This window comes from Mustelus asterias, chromosome 15, assembly GCF_964213995.1.
Source record: "Mustelus asterias chromosome 15, sMusAst1.hap1.1, whole genome shotgun sequence".
NCBI lineage: Eukaryota > Metazoa > Chordata > Chondrichthyes > Carcharhiniformes > Triakidae > Mustelus > Mustelus asterias.
Genome location: NC_135815.1, coordinates 101718748 through 101732585, shown reverse-complemented (window position 1 = coordinate 101732585; position 13838 = coordinate 101718748). Strand labels below are relative to the sequence as shown.

Sequence of the window (13838 nt, the reverse complement as noted above, 5' to 3'; positions counted from 1 at the left end):
CATCAGAACCTTCTGATTTGAGTAAGAAGTCTCACAACACCAGGTTAAAGTCCAACAAGTTTATTTGGAATCAGGTGAGTCACTCATTTGATGAAGGAGCAGCGCTCTGAAAGTTTGTGATTCCAAATAAACCTGTTGGACTTGATGGCAGTGTTAATGTCTCCTATCACGTGACTGATGTTTGGGAAGGGGCCAAGGGGATAATCAGTTGGATAGAGTTATGATGTCCTTGTGGTTGGGACATATCTGGGCAATCTTTCACATTGTCAGTTAGATGCCACTTTGACATTACTTCAGTAGCTTATCTAGTGCACAGGTCTAAGCACAGCGTCAGGGTTGGTAACCTCTGCTATGTCCAGCGTACTGAATGCTTTCATGTCACATGGGACGATCACAGGAGGAGGTCCAATAGGATCATCCACATGACGATTTTGGCTGGATGATTGGAAAAACCTCAGCCTTGTCTCTTGTACTTGCGCACCAAGTTGAAGGTGCGGATGCTCGTGAAGCCTCCTCCAGTTGGGTTGTCCCCATTATTTGTGGCTCGATATTGTAGGGCTGCAAAGTATTCCCCTGATCCGTTATTTCTGCAACCAAATAGCTCTTTCTATCAGCCGCTTTTGTGTTTGACATGCAGGTAGCCCTTTGTAACAGCTTGACTAGGTTCTTGCAAAGAAATGGCTCCTGGCAGAGTTCTCTACACTTTGCATTGAACACAGTCTCTCCTCTCTGTCATCTTAAATCACAGCCAGCGCTATTTGTGATCACTTTCCTGTATCTCTCCTCGCTCCACTACAGAGAAATCCACATGAGAGTTGGTTTCCTTTTCAAGTGTACGCACATTCCCTTTGAGATGCATCCAGTCCCTTTAATTATTCATGTATGTTGTAAGTTTGGCTGATAAAAATGTCTTGCTGTTTTCTCCACTCCACCTTTCTTCTGGAGACGCGGTGTGCAGCAATGTTACACCCACCTTCTTTCAGGAAAACTGACGGCACACCATCTTTGTCCAACTTTAGCATCTTGGAATTTCAGTACACAGTGGTTTCACGGGGAAGTCATGTGTCGCACCTTTTTGTTTGCCGCAACTTACAAATCTATTTCATTCTGCTTGCATGTAATAGCTTTCCTTTCAAAACCTTTGCATTGGTGTCTTTATCTTTAGATATACTGCTAACCACTGCTAATACCAGGTGCCTTTATACAAATAGGATTTTCCTGCTATAAGTAATGGCCGGTAAAACAGCACTGTTAATAATGTAGAAAATAACTTCCCTTTGAACTAAGAGTATTTGTGCGCCTTACATTCTAACACTGTGTTGTCAGGCATTTACTCATGTCAATTCTCCCAGAAGTTACAAGAAAATCAATTGGTATTTTCTGTGACTGCAATATTGTCTTGCTTAAATACAAGTAAAGAAGGAAGCAAGATCCTTGCATTTATATAGCGCCTCACTACATTAGTACAGGAATACCTCTGCTTCACATTTGTTTAAGTGCAAGTTCATAGTCGGAACAATGGTTAGCACTGCTGCCTCACAGCAAGAAGTTTAACAACACCAGGTTAAAGTCCAACAGGTTTATTTGGTAGCAAAAGCCACACAAGCTTTCGAGGCTCTGAGCCCCTTCTTCAGGTGAGTGGGAATTCTGTTCACAAACAGAACTTATAAGACACAGACTCAATTTACATGGTTGGAATGCGAATACTTACAACTAATCCAGTCTTTAAGAAACAAAACAATGGGAGTGGAGAGAGCATCAAGACAGGCTAAAAAGATGTGTATTGTCTCCAGACAAGACAGCCAGTGAAACTCTGCAGGTCCACGCAACTGTGGGAGTTACAAATAGTGTGACATAAATTCTGATTCTAGGATCACATGATAAAGACTCAGGAGGAAAAAAGCAGAAATATTTATGTGAAATAGTGTGACATAAACCCAATATCCCGGTTGAGGCCGTCCTTGTGTGTGCGGAACCTGGCTATCAGTTTCTGCTCCGCGACTCTGCGCTGTCGTGTGTCGCGAAGGCCGCCTTGGAGAACGCTTACCCGAATATCAGAGGCCGAATGCCCGTGACCGCTGAAGTGCTCCCCAACAGGAAGAGAACAGTCTTGCCTGGTGATTGTCGAGCGGTGTTCATTCATCCGTTGTCGCAGCGTCTGCATAGTTTCCCCAATGTACCATGCCTCGGGACATCCTTTCTTGCAGCGTATCAGGTAGACAACGTTGGCCGAGTTGCAAGAGTATGTACCGTGTACCTGGTGGATGGTGTTCTCACGTGAGATGATGGCATCTGTGTCGATGATCCGGCACGTCTTGCAGAGGTTGCTGTGGCAGGGTTGTGTGGTGTCTTGGTCACTGTTCTCCTGAAGGCTGGGTAGTTTGCTGCGGACAATGGTCTGTTTGAGGTTGTGCGGTTGTTTGAAGGCAAGAAGTGGGGGTGTGGGGATGGCCTTGGCGAGATGTTCGTCTTCATCAATGACATGTTGAAGGCTCCGGAGGAGATGCCGTAGCTTCTCCGCTCCGGGGAAGTACTGGACAACGAAGGGTACTCTGTCCACTGTGTCCCGTGTTTGTCTTCTGAGGAGGTCGGTGCGGTTTTTCGCTGTGGCGCGTTGGAACTGTTGATCAATGAGTCTAGCGCCATATCCTGTTCTTATGAGGGCATCTTTCAGCGTCTGGAGGTGTCTGTTGCGATCCTCCTCATCCGAGCAGATCCTGTGTATACGGAGGGCTTGTCCGTAGGGGATGGCTTCTTTAACGTGTTTAGGGTGGAAGCTGGAGAAGTGGAGCATCGTGAGGTTATCCGTGGGCTTGCGGTACAGTGAGGTGCTGAGGTGACCCTCCTTAATGGAGATGCGCGTGTCCAAGAATGCAACCGATTCCGGAGAGTAGTCTATGGTGAGCCTGATGGTGGGATGGAACTTGTTGATGTCATCATAGAGTTGTTTCAGTGATTGTTCACCATGAGTCCAAAGGAAGAAAATGTCATCGATGTATCTAGTGTATAGCACCGGTTGAAGGTCCCGTGCGGTGAAGAAGTCTTGTTCGAACCTGTGCATGAAGATGTTGGCATATTGAGGTGCAAATTTGGTCCCCATGGCTGTTCCGTGTGTCTGGATGAAGAACTGGTTGTTGAAGGTGAAGATATTGTGGTCCAGGATGAAGCGGATGAGATGTAAAATTGCATCTGGAAACTGGCAGTTGTTGGCGCTGAGCACTGAGGCCGTTGCAGCAATGCCATCGTCATGGGGGATGCTGGTGTAGAGTGCTGAGACATCCATTGTGACGAGGAGCGCTCCTGGTTCAACTGCTCCATGTGTGCCGAGTTTCTGTAGGAAGTCCGTCGTGTCGCGACAAAAGCTGGGGGTTCGTTGTACAATGGGTTTCAGGATGCCCTCGACATAGCCGGAGAGGTTCTCGCACAGGGTCCCATTGCCCGATACGATGGGACGGCCTCACAGCGCCAGGGACCTGGGTTCGATTCCTGGCTTGGGTCTCTGTCAGTGCGGAGTTTGCATGTTCTCACCGTGTCTGCGTGGGTTTCCTCCGGGTGCTCCGGTTTCCTCCCACAGTCCAAAGATGAGTGGGTTAGGTTGATTAACCATGCTAAATTGACCCTAGTTTCGGGGGGGGGATTAGCAGGGTAAATATGTGGGGTTACGGGGGTTGGGTGGGATTGTTATCGGTGCAGACTCGATGGGCCGAATGGCCGCCTTCTGCCCTGTAGGGATTCTATGAATTCTGATTTCAAAATGGGAAACCTGGAAGTGAATTCTGTCTGTCTCAATGCATTCAGTGCACCTGAAATGTGAGAGAATGAACCAGTGAGTAAACACAGCTGTTTGGGATTGTCATTAATGTAAATGATATTAGCACTTGTCCCTTTCATAGAATCACAGAAACCCTACAGTGCAGAAAGAGGCCATTCGGCCCATCAAGTCTGCACCAACCACAATCCCAGCATGGATTTAGTAAGGGGAGGTCGTGCCTGACAAACCTGTTAGAGTTCTTTGAAGAGATAACAAATAGGTTAGACCAAGGAGAGCCAATGGATGTTATCTATCTTGACTTCCAAAAGGCCTTTGACAAGGTGCCTCACGGGAGACTGCTGAGTAAAATAAGGGCCCATGGTATTCGAGGCAAGGTACTAACATGGATTGACGATTGGCTGTCAGACAGAAGGCAGAGAGTTGGGATAAAAGGTTCTTTCTCAGAATGGCAACCGGTGACAAGTGGTGTCCCGCAGGGTTCAGTGTTGGGGCCACAGCTGTTCTCTTTATATATTAACGATCTAGATGACAGGACTGGGAGCATTCTGGCCAAGTTTGCCGATGATACAAAGATAGGTGGAGGGGCAGGTAGTATTGAGGAGGTGGGGAGGCTGCAGAAAGATTTAGACAGTTTAGGAGAGTGGTCCAAGAAGTGGCTGATGAAATTCAACGTGGGCAAGTGCGAGGTCGTACACTTTGGAAAAAAGAATAGAGGCATGGACTATTTTCTAAACGGTGACAAAATTCATAATGCTAAAGTGCAAAGGGACTTGGGAGTCCTAGTCCAGGATTCTCTAAAGGTAAACTTGCAGGTTGAGTCCGTAATTAAGAAAGCAAATGTAATGTTGTCATTTATCTCAAGAGGCTTGGAATACAAAAGCAGGGATGTACTTCTGAGGCTTTATAAAGCACTGGTTAGGCCCCATTTGGAGTACTGTGAGCAATTTTGGGCCCCACACCTCAGGAAGGACATACTGGCACTGGAGCGGGTCCAGCGGAGATTCACACGGATGATCCCAGGAATGGTAGGCCTGACATACGATGAACGTCTGAGGATCGTGGGATTATATTCATTGGAGTTTAGGAGGTTGAGGGGAGATCTGATAGAAACTTACAAGATAATGAACGGCTTAGATAGGATGGACGTAGGGAAGTTGTTTCCATTAACAGGGGAGACTAGGACGCGGGGGCACAGCCTTAGAATAAAAGGGAGTCACTTTAGAACAGAGATGAGGAGAAATTTCTTCAGCCAGAGAGTGGTGGGTCTGTGGAATTCATTGCCACAGAGGGCTGTGGAGGCCGAGACGTTGAGCGTCTTCAAGACAGAAATTGATAAATTCTTGATTTCTCGAGGAATTAAGGGCTATGGGGAGAGAGCGGGTAAATGGAGTTGAAATCAACCATGATTGAATGGTGGAGTGGACTCGATGGGCCGAATGGCCTTACTTCCGCTCCTATGTCTTATGGTCTTATGGTCTTAATCCCACCCAGGCCCTACCCCCAAATCCCTACACATTTTACCCGCTAATCCCTCTAACCTACGCATCTCAGGATGTGTTTCGAGTGATGGGGACTGTACTTCAAAGAAACAAGATGCTTCTTGAGCAGTGTAACAGTGCTTTGCACACAGCACTTAATTCGGTGCCAAGGGCAGATAACCATCACCTCTTGAAGCTGGAACAAAGTTGTGTCCTTAAGGTGTTTAATTGTCCCACAGCAGTAAAGGCTGCAACTTGAGAGAACACTTCTGAATCCAGGGAGGGTTATCTATCACAGGATGACCCTAGATCTGGATCGGTCTTAACCCAATGGAAACCGGGATGGAGGGGGATTGGAACCTGTGGAAGAAAGCGGGGAAAGAATCTGGTTACAGCTCTAGTTGGTGCCCATAATGTTCTGTAAAGAGCTGAGAGGGTGGTTTGTGAGATCCGTAACGAGGTAAGTGTTGAAGTACACTCAGATGCTTCAACGTGATTGGCAGTGACGTCAGCACAGCAGTATTTACACATTTTTTAAAAGTCAACATTCCTTCACAAATCGAGATGAATTGCTCCTTCAAAGGCTAGCATGGACATGAAGGGTCAAATGGCCTCCTTTTGTGCTGTAACCATTTTATGATTTGAACTAGGCCCAGACAGTTTCTGAAGTTAATATCATCATGTTTGGGAAACAAACTCAATATGATTGAATCATGAATGGTTACAGCAGAAGGAGGCTATTTGGCCCATCGTGTATCTGCTGGCTCTCTGAAAGAACAATTCCTCTAGTGGCATCACCACAGCCTTTTCCCCATAGCCCTGCAAAGTTTTCCTTTTCAGATAATGATCCAATTCCCTTTGGAAAGCCATGATTGGGCCACGCTACACCACACTCGGGCAAAATGGCAGAACCATAAGTTAGTTTTCCATACTAGAATATCTGCTCATTCTGAAGTTAACTTTTCATCTTTTCTTTTTGGTTTCTTTTGTCGTGCTTGGTTTAAGGGAACATTAGTAAATAAAGAGGAAGGCTGTGTAATTTTACTGAACCTTCTCATTATTGCTTTGTCATTCTGTGTGAGCACAGAGTGTGTGCGCTGCCAGATTGTGTATACAGGTATTGTTACAACCTTGTGTACATCACTGACAAATTTACATCAGGAGCAGCAGCTGTCTGTGTTTTCACCTGTCTTTCCCCTGCCCCGTCTGGAGGTGAATTGTAATGGCCAGCTACCACCCTCTGTTGAACTAAGTCATCAGTGGTATAACAACAAAGTGCTGTAGCACAGTAGTTCCAAAAAAGAGTCATATTGACCTTGAAACGATAGTTCGGTTTGTCTGTCCACAGGTGCTGCCAGACCTGCTGAGTTTTTCCAGCAATTTCTGCTTTTATTTCAGATCTCCAGCATCTGCAGTATTTTTGCTTTTAGTTGAAGTTATCAGTGGCCTGCATTGAATAGAGAACCATTCTTCATTGCTGATTGCTATATAACCTCGTGCATTTATACAGTCTTCAGGGGATGGCACAGTGGTTAGCCCAGCTGCCTCACAGCGCCAGGGACCCGGGTTCAATTCCGGCCTCGGGTCACTGTCTGTGTGGAGTTTGCACGTTCTCCCAGTGCCTGCGTGAGTTTCCTCCCACAGTCCAAAGATGTGCGGGTTAGGATGATTGGCCCTGATAAATTGCCCCTTCATGTCAGGGGGAGTGGCTCGGGTAAATGTGTGGGGTTACAGGCAATGGACCCGGGTGCGATCGTTGTTGGTGCAGGCTCGATGGGCCGAATGGCCTCCTCCTGCACAGTAGATTCTATGATTCTATTCTATGATTCAACTACGGGGCTTCTTTATGGAGATTGTGACAATTACCATTACATAAAGGGGGGAGGATTCTGTTCACTTTGTACTCGCATCAGCAACCGTTCTTAAAACTCAAGTGGAAGAAACTCAATATCCTCGTGGTTTCTTAAAACATTTGTGCTTACGGTTTGCCAAGTTTCACATACTGTTGAAGGTGAGAGGGAAATAAATCTGTAGCTAAAATATTGCTCAGAGATTTCCCTGATTTAAAAGGAAGGTGCGAAATCAAAGGAGCAATCTTAACCACATGGCAGTCTTTTAAAATCAAACTGTTCCAAAAGGAAAGTTTATTGTGCTACCTTTCTTTCTTTAAACATTATTCAGGATAAGGAAATAAATAGTGAATTATCATTTTGGAGAGTGTGCTGTATTTTGACCCATGTTGAGTGCACAGTGATTGACACCAAGATCGCCAAGTCATGGTCAACACTGAAATCAAACTACTGCAAGATAAAAAGACGAGGATTTTTAAAAAAATCATTTGATAATTAACTGACTTACGGTTTGGCATTACAGAACAGAATTATATTATTACTTAACGCCTAAACTCATTTAACTTCTGCCATAGCACGCAAACATTCACACTCTCAGCGGCTGCTGGGCCTTTCTGCTTTTTCCAGTCAGGTTCCAAAGTGAGTGTGAGGGTCCCACAGACTACACTTGGGTTGAAAAACGACAGTCTGTCTTTCTCTCCATTTCCAGAATTAGGAACGGGTATTTTTTATGTCTACATTGCTTCAAGTATCCTTGCAACCTATTTTTATATTGTTTATATCCAATCAAAGTCCAATTCAAAGTCTCAGCAAGTGAGACGTTCCCGATCCAAGCTGACAAGCCAGGCTTCCCACTTCCTGGCTTGGGCTTGACCTACATGATCCAAGCTGATTGGAGCAGGCATTGTACCTCCTCCAAGGCTTGATCTCATTTGCATCTTAGCCAAAAGGCCGAGATGCCGCTTTTAAAAAAAATTGCTTCTAATGAAGTCTCAGTGTAACCTCATGACTTCAACCAAGTGCAGGATGCCAAAACTACACTTGATCTTAGCCTCAAGGAGAGTTTGCAAATGAGATGCTTAGACTTTTTTTTGGAAATAAATCAATGGTTGCACCATTGCAAATCCCTTTCTAGTCAGAAATAGCAGCAGGAGTTAGGCCTTTGGCCCCTCGTAGCTACTCCACTATTTAATATGATTGTAGCTTACCACCTTCAACCTCACTTTCCAGCCTTGTGCTAATCCACGATTCGTTTCAGAATTCTGTCTGTGCTTTCTTCCTGTAGCTTTCTGAAACATTATTATATTCAGCATGTTTAAATAGTATTAGTTACTTTCCTATTGGGATGCATTAACTGCAAAACAAAAAAGAAATGCCCACTAATTTCTTTTCCAGCTGTGAACATGGTAAATTTAGGAATTGGGCGTGTTACCAGACTGCTGTAATAATCAGTTGGTAGCACAGTGGTTAGCACTGCTGCTTCACAGCTCCAGGGACCTGGGTTCGATTCCCCGCTTGGGTCACTGTCTGTGTGGAGTTTGCACATTCTCCTCGTGTCTGCGTGGGTTTCCTCCGGGTGCTCCGGTTTCCTCCCACAGTCCAAAGATGTGCGGGTTAGGTTGATTGACCATGCTAAAATTGCCCCTTGGTGTCCTGAGATGCGTAGATTAGAGGGATTAGCGGGTAAAATATGTAGGGATATGGGGGTAGGGCCTGGGTGGGATTGTGGTCGGTGCAGACTCGATGGGCCAAATGGCCTCTTTCTGCACTGTAGGGTTTCTATGATTCTATGAATCCAGGTCACGTCTGAGAAGTTGAATTCCGTTTTTTCAAAAGATTTGACGATTAAAAAACTCACCGGCAAAAGTCACTTGTAAAAACCCAACTGGCTCACTAACGTCCTTCAGACAAGGAAAGCTGCTGTTCCTACCTAGTGCCACCTATATGTGACTCCAACCCCATGCCAGTGTGGCTGATTCTTGATGCCCCCTTGATTTATCAATCCTCTCAGCCGCATTGCAGCTTCAGGACAATTGGAATGGGATCATGACTGCCAGCGGAACCACGTTCTATGAATGATTTTTTAAAAAAGATGTTGCATTTCCCTCCGCCTAGCTGTTGTGTCGTGTGATTGAAAGCTGACTGTTTGATTTGATGCAGGACAACCGTTGATCAAAGCTGCCTGTCTAACTCTGTCAACCGTCTAACAGTTCTAAGAGGAAGTTTGAGTATTATTAGCTCTATATTTGAGCACAGTTGGTTATGAACATTGTGTCTATAAGTAATTCTGTTCTAATGGGACTTGTGACAAATGTCACACTATAAAAAGCAAGCTTGAAACTGCTGTGGATTAGCAATGCTGAATTATTCCGTTGATACTGCATTGCTACAAGTATGCAGCAGAGCTCCTCCCAAAAGTATTCAAATATCAGAGATTTGTCAAATTAATACCTAGTGACTATGCACAGCCTCCCGTGCGGCAGTTATTTGCAGCTAATTAGAAGCAATTGCAAGCTTTTGGAGGAGCTGGTTTAAACCTTTAGGGTAACTTGGCCAATTAGGTTGTTGCAACTCGATGCAACTGCAACAAATTTATCATCCTGATCCTGATCTAGCCTTTGCTGCAATCTAGAAATGCTGCACTTTGCTGTCGATCTTGATGTTCCACTTCTGTGCTGCTGAATTTTGATCTTTCCTGTCCTTTTTGTGGCCTGATTCTTTCGGTAATCTTGCAGCGCAGCTATTATTAAACCAGCGCTGAGAATTAATGTCCAGAATTTCCCTGCTTGAGCAGCCATGCTGCTTTACTGAGCCCAGATATCATTTGTTTGGTCTAAATTCTGCATCTCTTGACAACTTCTGATGCAGTTGTTTAACTCTGTTATTCCTTTCAAAGTGTTCACTAAAGTTGAGGGTCATTGCACCTTCTGATTGTGTTTTCAGGAAAGCAGCCCGTTGCCAAGTCAATTGGTTCATGTTTGGCATTTTGAGAGCAGTCACTTTGATTACCTGTTCTCTGCGTTAGTGAATTCCAAAGATTAATGACTCTCGGAGAAATTCCCTCTCATCTCAGTCTTAAATGGGAGACCCCTTATTTTGAAACTGTGCTCCCTGGTTTCGGTTCCTCCTTGAGGGAAACATCCTCTCTGCATCAGCCCTATCAAGCCTCAACTATCCACCCCTCATTCTTCTAAACTCAAATGAGTATAGGCCCAACCTGTTCAAGCTTTCCACATATTCAAGCCCCAGGAATCAGTCTGGTGAGCTGCCTCTGAACCATAACCATAAGAACAAGGAGCAGGAGTGGCCATTCAGCCCCTCGAGCCTGCTCCGCCATTCAATATGATCATGGCTGATCTCATCTCTGGCTCAACTCCACTTTCCTGCCCATAACCCTTCAACCCATTACTAATTAAAAATCTGTCCACCTCGTCCCTAAATTTACTGCAAGTCTCGGCACCCACCGCGCTCTGGGACAGTGAATTCCACAGAGCCACGACCCTTTGAGAGAACGAATTTCTCCTCATCTCTGTTTTATTCTAAAACTGTGACCTCTTGTTCTAGATTGCCCCACAAGAGGAAACATCCTCTCCACAACTACTTTGTCAATCCCCCTTATCATCAATTAGATCTCTCATTCTTCTAAACTCCAGAGAGTGTCAGCCTAAACTGCCCAGTCTCGCTTTAAGTCCAACCCCTCACCTCTGGACTCAATCTAGTGAACCTCCTCTGAACCGCCTCCAATGCAACCACATCCCCCCCCCTCAAGTAAGGGAACTAAAACTGTGTACACTGTTCTAATGTGGTCTCACTAATGTTTTGTACGTAGCAGCAGCACTTCACTACTTTTATATTCTATTCCTTCATCAGTAAATGCCAAGATTCCATTTGTGTTACTAATTACTTGCTGCACCTGCAATGCTGACTGACCTTTTGAGATTCTTATGCATGTTTGGTAACGACTTTGAACATGTGGTGACTTTAGATCTTGGGTTAACTTGTCCACAAAGAAAAAATTGGGTGATAATCTTCACATTGTATAGATTTGCTGGAGGAGCTAATGTGTTCATGGAGCGGTTAGATTATGAAAGCACAGGAAACAGCAAAGCTTGTTCAGATCTAATGTGGCTTCCTATATATTAATGTGAAAAACTTGCAACTCTATGAAGGTACAATGCACATTTGGAAATGTTTTTCCTCCAAAGTAAAAGTTTAAACTTTATTTTCATTGTATCTGTACTTTGATGCCAGAGACATTTCTGCCGGCCCTCTGTCCTAGATCAGCTTGCTTGCTGTACAATGGGGATGAAATCTGGGAGCCTTTGGATCCCTACATGACTGTATTATAACTGATGCCTCCACTGACTAAGGAGCTAAAAGAATCTGCTGAAACATAGATTGCACAATTTGTTCTTTCATCACGGAGTCTGTGTACAAGATCCCTCCCATTTGGAGTTTTAAATGATGGCTGTGTCCATATATTCTGAGTACTTTCTTCCAATAACATTTTGAGTATTTTTATAAAGATTTCTGCCACTTTGCCAGTGACCATTTTCTTGCTTGTGTTTCTCCTAGAGAACTTAGTCTAATTTATTTTTGTTAGATTCACATTTTTGCCTAGTTAGCGACTTTGACTTAGAGGTTGAAACCTTACTTGTGCACTGAGATTTATTGCGAAATTATTTACACTCTTGGGAGTGGCAGACTTCTAGTTACCCAAGAATATGATTCGTGAAAACACTTTGTGGTTTAGTGCGCTTGCCAATTAGTGTCTATAAATTCCCAGAAAAATGGATTTTGCAGTATTTTGACAAATTATCTGAAAACATCTTGAACCTCAGCAGTTCTGTAGGTTTAAAAGAGTAACTGTTTCTTGGCTTTCTATACAGAACCTATCAGTGAACTGGCCCACTTTGACCTACGTGTTAGAATAATTCCTGTTCGTGGCCAATATTGGCATTCCATTGATTGAATTCTGTGGATCCGGACATTTTTAGTGTATTTCTGTTCCTCGTTGTTCACCGTAGTTTTCTGTCCTTCTGCAATTCTCTGTCCTTTTCAAGTCAATAGGTGGGCTGAAATTTGAACATTTCATACGAGAAATTGTGGCCTGTACATTGTTGTTTCTACAATTGTTAGACTTTTCTTCAAGTTAGTCTGACAATATAATTCTGGCTTCTCCATGACTCCTCTTCCTACACAATTAACCACCTTACATTCTTTCTGATTTACTAATCTAGACTTAGGTGACCCATTTTCTGAGATTATAACTTTGCTACTGCTAAGAGCAGTAGTTTTAACCTTCTGTAGTTTTATGGTTAGTCACATAACAGATCTCTCAAGGTAAATTTTATCCAGCAGTTGCATTTCTCTCTCAGTCCCAGCAAGAGGAATTTGGAAAATGGGAATAACTCACTGAACACTCGGGTTTTAAACCATCTGGTAAATGCCTATAAATGTCAGAGATTATAAAATGTAAAGTTTTGGGGTTGTCATGTTGCAGCTGTTTAAAGAAAGTGTTTATTTATGGGTAAGAGAGATATGGGAAAACTTGATTTTTGAGAGATTCCGTTAAATTTAGAACATCGCATTTCATTGCCCAAAAAAAAGTGCCACTTTTACAGCGAATCTGTTTGATGTCAGGCACGGCAAAATGTTATGGCTTTAAGCTCTCGGTGAAAACTTGGCTAGCGCCGTAGGAAACTTCAGATAAATTGTTACAGCTAGCACAATATAGATTAAAACTTTGTCAGTTTGTGATTTTATATAAATATTTCAGATGTTTACAGAAATCCGAACCCTGACCTTCTAGTTATATATTTGTAGCTATGTGCCGAATAGTAGAGTGGCCTAATTCTGTCCCCTCATCTCTGTAGGTGTTGACCCAGAACTCTATGAATTGACAACATCTAAGCTGGAAGACCCTGGCACAGTCAATCGAATGACTGATGCATTTGCTCGCCTCATGTCAACAGCGGAGAAGACCAGCACATCCACTAGGCAAGAAATTCAATCCTTTGCAATCCTATCCAGCAGCTAAGCTTACGTTGGGGTGGTAGTTTATACACTGGAGTATCTGTTGGGTATCTAGTTAAAAATTAAATATGCTTTTATATTAATGTTTAACGTACAAATCTGCGATATTTCCCAACTTCTCAGAATGCTGAGTGAATTGCTGCTCTGCACAGTACTTTTCCAGTGTTCTCCTGGAGAAATGCACACTATTGCATGTTTGACCTGATCTTGTTTATGAATGGGTAAATTAAGCACTGATCTGAATGTGATTTTATTTCAATGTGGATTCCATTTGCACTGCAAACATATTAGGTGAAAGATGATCCCACTGAAATCCAATGCTGAGACTAATTAATTCCGAGTATTTGTAACTGCTCTGAAGATGGCTGTTTATTCCCTGCTGTCTTTCCTCCCATTCCAGTCCCCTATAAACATCCAAAGTGTTGCTGCCTGTATCCTGATTCTTAGCAAATTCCTTCCCCAATCAGCCCTGTGCTGATGGGACAGCATGTTGGCATGCTGGTTAGCACTGATGCCTCACAGCACCAGGGACCCTGGGTTCGATTCCCGGCTTGGGTCACTGCCTGTGTGGAGTTTGCACGTTCTCCCCATGTCTGCATGGGTTTCCTCCGGGTGCTCCGGTTTCCTCCCACAGTTCAAAAGACGTACTGGTTAGTTGCATCGGCCGTGCTAAATTCTCCCTCAGTGTACCCAAACAGGCGT

General features: G+C 44.0%; 1 protein-coding gene across 1 annotated transcript in view; it reads left to right on the top strand.

Annotated features, from left to right (window-relative positions):
- LOC144504698 (aftiphilin-like) overlaps window positions 1-13838 on the top strand; it is a 62448-nt gene that overhangs the window by 46842 nt on the left and 1768 nt on the right. Inside the window, exon 8 of the mRNA XM_078230419.1 lies at window positions 12977-13100. Within this exon, the coding sequence (XP_078086545.1) occupies window positions 12977-13100 (124 nt within the window). The remainder of the gene's footprint in view (window positions 1-12976; window positions 13101-13838) is intronic.